The sequence below is a fragment of the Camellia sinensis genome, chromosome 4 (assembly GCF_055761805.1).
Source record: "Camellia sinensis isolate YWXY chromosome 4, ASM5576180v1, whole genome shotgun sequence".
In the NCBI taxonomy this organism is placed as follows: Eukaryota; Viridiplantae; Streptophyta; class Magnoliopsida; order Ericales; family Theaceae; genus Camellia; species Camellia sinensis.
The window spans coordinates 209,888,430-209,895,896 of NC_138964.1; the positions used below are offsets into that span (position 1 = coordinate 209,888,430).

General features: G+C 31.2%; 1 protein-coding gene across 1 annotated transcript; it reads left to right on the top strand.

Moving 5' to 3' along the window:
- The first annotated feature begins 1,539 nt into the window (after positions 1-1,539).
- On the top strand, positions 1,540-6,871 carry LOC114280647 (uncharacterized). Its single transcript, XM_028223022.2, has 5 exons — positions 1,540-2,004; positions 3,779-3,892; positions 5,223-5,302; positions 5,492-5,616; positions 6,528-6,871. The coding sequence occupies exons 1-5, from the start codon at positions 1,952-1,954 to the stop codon at positions 6,597-6,599; spliced, it is 444 nt and encodes a 147-aa protein (XP_028078823.1). The 5' UTR covers positions 1,540-1,951; the 3' UTR covers positions 6,600-6,871.
- Positions 6,872-7,467: the final 596 nt, after the last annotated feature.

A 7,467-nucleotide genomic window follows, 5' to 3' on the forward strand; every position in this document is an offset into this window, starting at 1 on the left:
CAAACACGCTGATTTTTTATTTATTTATAATTATAACGTGGATATGGTACACATTCATAGTTTTTCTCTACTTTTTTTAAAAGAGTTGAGATTATGACTCATAAAATATGAAATTATATATATATATATTTATAATTATAACATGCATATCGTACATAATTATAGTTTTTCTCTACTCTTTTTTTTTAAAAAAAAAAAAGAGTTGAGACTTTTATGTTTTTACATCTAAAAATAAACAATAGTTTAGAATTGAACCAGCGGGTTGGAGTTGTGATTTTATTTATTTATTTATAAAAATGCTTATTATAAAATAAAATTTTCAAATAAATACCTTGTAAAATTTTATATATTATGTTATGTGATTGAGGGTAACATACTTAGGCCTATTTTGAAAAGAAAGAAAAAAGTTTGCTTACCAATTTATTTGAGCAAAAAAGGTTTTAGAATATTTGAAATAAGTTAACAAGTGAAATTATCAAAATACTATTGTGTATAAATAAGCCCAAAAAAGAAAAAAAAAATTACATGAAGGTACTAGAATCAATTTATAATTTTATAAGTGATATGACATTATATTAAAATAATTTAAAAAAATATAAAAAATTACTTATTTTCATCTTCTCTAATAATTTTATGAATAAATCAAAAAAAAAATACTTATTTTCATGTTCTCAAAACAAACCTAAATAAATTTATTCAACGTAAGCCAAGAATAGCACAATAATATCCTTTTGAGAAACTGGTAAAAAGTTACTCATTTTGAATAAGATTACTTCTCACATAATTTACTTGATAAAATAAATTAAAAAAATCAAAAAATTAATTTTTTTATCAACTTCTGAAAATACCCCAATGTATAAACTAGTATTATCTTATTCCTATTTATAGTCAATTGTCAAGTTGATTTAAAAAAATCGAAAAGACTTGCATTTGATTATTTAATAAAATCGAATCATGTTCCTTCAGAAAATATACTCAATCCAATCTAACCAATTCCACCCAATTCAACCCAACAAAAAACCAACTCAACCCAACAAAAAAACCAAAAAAAAGAAAAGAAAAATCGAATTGATTCCGTTAACATGAATTTTCGGGTGGGTTTGGGTTAGCCGACCTCACTCGCACCAATCACCGAAACATATGGATATGTTTGGTTTGCATTTGAGAGATGAGTTTTAGAAAAAAATTTTAAAAAAATTGTTTGGTTTGAGTTTTTCTCAAAAAAATTTTAAAATCACTTTTTGTCTCTTACACATCAATCAATCACTTTTTTCTCTCTCCTCTCTCTTTCTCAATCACTTTTTCTCTCACACACATCTACTCAAATTCTCCCAAAATATCAAATCATCTTAAACTCCCAAAACAACAACTCTCCCAAAATATACAACCAAACAAACCAAAAAAATTTCTAAACTCTCTTCCTAATTTTTTTTTCAAAAACAACTCTCCTAAAAACAAACCAAACAAGCCCACAGTCATGTTTTTATTTTTTTTTTATTTTTAAGTTAAAATTTATAAAAATATAAAATAAATTAATAAGATAAAATATCACATTAAATTTATAATCATTTCATAAACATCATATTTAATTATAAAAAAATCTAATAATTTTTTTAAATACAAATATGTCAACCTACTAAAATAGTGACAAACTAAAATAATTATGCCTCATTTGGCAATATCACTTTTTAGCCTAAATATTGAAAAATTATTAAAAAAATCAAAAAGTCAACTGCTTATATTAAAAAGTCAAAATTTTCATTTTTTCTTTATTTTTTACACATCTTTTATAAAAAAAATCAAAAAATCATCCAAAATATACAAAATTTTTATACATCATATTTTAACCAAAAAAATAAAAAAATTACTTTAAAAAAAAACCTGTTCCAAACGAGGGCAGAATAGAATAGAACCAAACCAGTCTCTCTGAGACTGAGGGGGCGAAGAAGAAATGCTACTCGCCGTACTGATCGCCAACTCTGAGGGCAACATTCTAGTTGAACGGTACGTTAACCTCCTTTCACCTTCACTCACATTCTCATTCTCATTCTCATTCTCGATCCCTAAAATTTATTTATTTATGCCTCTTCTCTTCCATCATTTTGGATTATTTTTATTTTTAATTTGATTTGATTTGATTTGATTTCGCTGACCTAATGTTTGGGTGTTTTGAAAGCGCTGGCATGATGGGTTTAATTTTGTTGATGTGTTTATTATCATTCCATACATGAACTTTTGCTGCCTTTGATTCTTCTGTAAAATGGGGCAGGATTGGTTTTGGTTTCCATGCTTACCAAACAAGGTTTCTTTTTTAATAGTTAAGATTCGTTGATGTATTTAGTTTATTGTTATTTTAGAAATAAAATTGGTCCTTTTTTTTTTTTTTATATCCTCCCCGGAATTGACACACCATTCAGAATTCTAAATTCATAATCAAAGTTAAGATTTTACGTTTCTAATGTAGAGTGTGGACTTTGAAGTACAACATGGTTAAAGAGACGTGGGACTAGAATCATTATGCCCCAAAAACAGAAAAAAAGAGAGAAGGAAAGTGATTTTAGTGCTATCTGTTTCTTCAACAATTTCACTTAATGGATAATCGAGATTATTTTAGTGAAAGACGCTGAATGGATGGTTGATTTATTTATTTATTTATTTATTTTTTTTTTTGGACAAGGGGATGCCTGTTTGGTTGGGGGATTTAGGAAGGGATTTGGAAAGAGATAGAGAAAAAGTGTGTGAAACTAGGTGAAATGTAAGTATATTTTATTCACATTTTACTTATTTTTTCCCTTTCCAAATTCCTCTTCAAATCTTCCAACCAAATACAGCATTAGAGAGAGAATTTTGAATTTCATCCATTTGAAATAATAAGAGTTAAAAGAAGTTACCGACTTAAATGACTCAAAGAAGAAGTCACCCATTCAGTGGGAATACTCAAGCAAAAGATGTACCTAACAAATAATTTCTTCAATCAAGGATAAACTCCTATGTATGGTGTTCTCAATTTAATATCACATTCTACAAAAGATTAAGGCATTAACATTAGCATACTCGATGCCTTGTATTTTAGTAATTTATTTTAACATGATCACGTCACGTATATAGAACTACATATGTTTGTTCCGCTAACATTTAAGCCCAATTGATATACGTAGCCTTATTTGGTACTTATTTGTAGTATTGGCTACAAATTGAGTTTGTCACGATTGGTGCCAAACTTGGACTTCCTTCAAGGTTTCCCTATTGCACAGCAAAGAACATTGGAAAGGAATTTGGAGAGTTTGGGACGGTTTTGAGCAGCATAAAAGTTTGATGGTGGGGTGAGAGGATGAGATTTTGGTATCATTGGTGGTTCTAGGAGGAAATGTGGGGGGTGCTTTTCCACACTAACATGTCTTCAACAAATCTTGTATGTAGTTTGAGTAAATTTCAAAACTTTTAATGCTTGGTAAATAGTTCTTGGATACTTAAAAACAAGTGGATAAATAAACCTCCTAGTAATTCACCTGATGTGCCTTTACCATTGAGAAGATGCAGCTACCCCTACCTGCAAAACAAACAATGCAAAACTCTTCCAGAAATCAAGCTAATATTTTTTGGTTGCATCCATTATGTGCTAGTGCTACTAACTTGACAACATAATCTTCTTTATTTGGCTGCATTTACAATTGGACCAGTAGCATGGAAAACATAAAAACAAAATTACTGCTGGTTATGATATTTTCAAAGGATTGCATGGTCGAAGCATCGATTCAGGATTTATGTTGTATTGTAGGTTCAATGGAGTTCCAGCTGAGGAACGTCTGCACTGGCGTTCTTTCTTGGTTAAACTGGGAGCAGATAATCTTGGGGGTGTGAAGAATGAAGATCAGCTTGTTGCTTGCCACAAGTATGTAATAATATTCCTTCTCTGACTTGGGTACAATTTTCATTAAGATGATGTGAATATGTTTCATATAAATGTTACATCTTTTGTGGTAGATGAATTATGTACTCTTTTAATGTTTAAAATTTTGATTAGCTTTTGGACTCTTTTAAAATTGTCTACCTTCACTAGACACTATGTTGTTACTCCATCAAAAATTTCTTGAAATTGCAGGGATTTATTCATTTCTCTGATTATCCAACAACTTTTAGTAGATTAAATTTAGTTCAAGTTCATATTGTTCAATTTTCGTATGTACAATGAATCTTATAGTTGTTCTTTATTTTTGTGCTGAAGAAAAGGAAGAATAAATTTGCTTTTCAGATGGTACCTAAACCTACTTTTTATTTCTTATTGGACTGTGCGTCATTTAAAAGTGAAGAATTCATCTACATTCTATTATGCTCTATTTGTTTCATTTGAATGAGATGGAATGAAATGAAATGGTGATTACTTAGGTTTTCCTAAATCACCCCTTAAAATGATGAAAGATGATTCCATTTGTAATACATTTGTCATTATTTTTTTAGTCTTACCAAACATGGGAATAAATATTTTGATGGAATGATTATCCCATTCCATTTCACTTCATTCTAGTGAACCAGACACTACCTTAGCGTTTCGTTAGATGACTTTGTTTTTTAACACTTTAGGAAAAGAGGAAGCATTCAGTGTTGTTTAAATGCTTTCCTTTTTCTTTTGGTGATAATACTCATCTGACAAAATGATTTGTTTAACTGCCGCAGAGTTTGTATTTGTTTCCATTTGGCTTCTAAGCATTGCAAAAGATATTTTTTTAACAGTTGGGGAAGCATGATTGGTTATACTAGAATATCCTTTATTTATCAGAAAAGAAGATAAATAATATCTGATTATTTGTCATATAATTGGTTTTGGATGTATTGCAACCATTTTTCTGATAAATGGTTTTGAAAGTATACTGACCTTGTAAAGAACGGTTTTTAGAAAATTTTCAGTAAAGGTTGTTTGGCACATGGGGTGATTAGTGACCTGAACTGGCTTGCACTGAGGACATTTTGACTGTTAAATTGTAACCCTCGTCTGTATGAGAAGTTGAGAATCTCACAAAAATGCTATTAAGTGAAAGAAACTAGAGCCCCAAATTATCCATGGGTGGCAAGATGAACTGGTCCACTTTGAGTCATCTTTTCTGCTTATGCTTATTGGAATTGTAACCTGCATTAAACAAAATAAAAGAGACAAATGAACATTCATTTTTTAGGTTCTTATAATGGATCTTAATTGCACGTGTTTGATTTATCCTTGGTTGCAGATCAGTGTATATCGTTTACTCTGTGCTTGGAGATGTTAGCATTTTCGTTGTTGGCAAGGATGAGTATGATGAACTTGCCTGTGAGTATATTTTATATCTATTCTCTTCATTAGTGATTTGGTGATTGCACATCCTTTCCTTCTGTGTGGCCTGCTGGTACTTGCTGGGTGACAATTATAGTGACCGGAGATGTGCTTTTTGTCTTTTATATTTTTGTGCTCAATCCGTAATTTCGATTCTTCTTTCTAATTTGGGTTGTTTGTCTGAAGTGGCCGAAGCACTTTTTGTTATAAACACAGCTGTGAAGGATGCGTGTGGGAAACCTCCAACGGAGCGTCTTTTCCTGGATAAGTATGGGAAGATCTGCCTTTGTCTGGATGAAATTGTGTGGAAGGTGAGGAAATGCACCAACATAGATTCTTAGTTTTTGCTTAGGCTTGGATATCCTTGAATCAATTTATGCTCCAAACATTTATTGCCATTATCTTGGTTGCACAAGAATGATTTTCAATCTCAAATTAACTAGTATTATACCACCGAGAAACTATCACCATACAATCATGCCTGTTGACGCATGAAACAAAAGGTGTACATGATAATTGTCATTGGAGACACTAATTGTCTAGATGCAATTTAAAAGCAAGCTTACAGTCAAAACCTTTTAAATTAAGTAGGGCAGCAGATAATTTAAAGCCCCTCTGATCAACCTGCATCATGGTAGCTCATAGTTTTTGCATTACCCAGGTGATGTAGAACGCTATAGAGAAGAAGAGAGAGAAGAAGAAAAGGGCGACAATCTGACATTCAATAATATTCCAAATCTAAATATGCTGAAACCCCTAATTCAAATTAGGCAACTGAATCCTAATATTATTTGAAAAATTAATTGCTAATAAAATGAGGAACTAAATATACTAAGATCCTAATTAAACTATAAATAAAAAAAACTATTAAAACATAAAAGTACAAAACAAAACAAAAAAATCTCAATGCCAACGTAGCGGGTGCATGTTCGCATCACCTAGTGTAATGGTGTACGAAGGTCATGCTTGTCATATAACCGGAGAGGCTAGCTTATGCGGTGGTGAATTGGTGATTTTCTTTTCCTTTCACAGGATAAAACAAGCATTTATTTCCTGTTGTCTCTTTTCTCATTATGAACAAAACATAATTTTAAATGCCTGTGTACAAGACAAGAAGTGCGTCTTCTTTTACACTTCTTTTTACTGACTTTTGTTTTACATTCTACTCCCAAGTAGTTTCATATCATGCTTATGCTATATTTTCCTTTTTTGGTGCTGAAAGGGGTTGCTAGAGAACACGGACAAGGATCGAATCAAAAGGCTTATAAGGTTGAAACCTCCATCTGAAGTCTGAACAGGACACTGCTCGTGCTCCTCACCCCCTTCTTATCAATTGAAAGCGGAAAGTCAGGTCAGCGCTCATGTAGCATTTTTGTACCTATGACAATGGCTTTCTATAGTTTTTTAATGTAAAGATAATCTTATGCTTTTGTCTTGGATATCCATGAGATTTTCATTTAGTGGACCATATTGAATTTACTTGATGGGTCAATAATCATTTGTAGCCTTGATGTTGTTGCATGAAATCATGAAATAAAATGTCGCTCAATATACTTGATCCTTTAATCACTTTATAGTAATAGTGTATAATAATTTTGTTGCCCTAATTCAATTTAAGGGAGTTCTTTGTGAATGATATATATTTTTGTGGTCAACCAAAAGCTATTTAGGTGCCAGATTTACACCCATATGACTATTCTGGTTTTGTGTAACCGATTTAACATAACTAGGAAAAAGATCTAAATCTCAAAAAAACTCTGTAAAAAACTTGGATTATGACATTGATGAATTAGGTTTTGAGGACCTTTTTTTTTTGTTTTTTTTGTAACTTCATTTTTGTAATGTTATGCGTTGTATTGTCAATTGTTCTTATATTTTACATTTAAGGTGCTGTTGATGGTTGACTCTGAGGCTGCTTTTTTGTTGCACGTATGAGCAAAAAATTGTACGACGATGGGGAAATATATTGAAGCATTGTCACCCAATACCCATTATTCACAGTGTGTAGATAGATGACCTTTTTTCCACATTGGTTCTTCTTCCTCATCATTTATCTCTTCACGCACCCGAATTGCCACATCTTGCAACTCTAATGGTCAAATCAAAAGGCTTGTCAAACTCAAAAAGTAGTTGGACTTCACAAAAAAATTTCTCAGCTAAAA

Coding starts and splice junctions, on each gene's coding strand:
- LOC114280647 (XM_028223022.2), top strand. CDS start 1,952: ATGCTACTCGCCGTACTGATCGCCAACTCTGAGGGCAACATTCTAGTT. Junction 3,893..5,222: donor CAGCTTGTTGCTTGCCACAA/GTATGTAATAAT, acceptor CCTTGGTTGCAG/ATCAGTGTATATCGTTTACT. Junction 5,617..6,527: donor TGGATGAAATTGTGTGGAAG/GTGAGGAAATGC, acceptor TGGTGCTGAAAG/GGGTTGCTAGAGAACACGGA.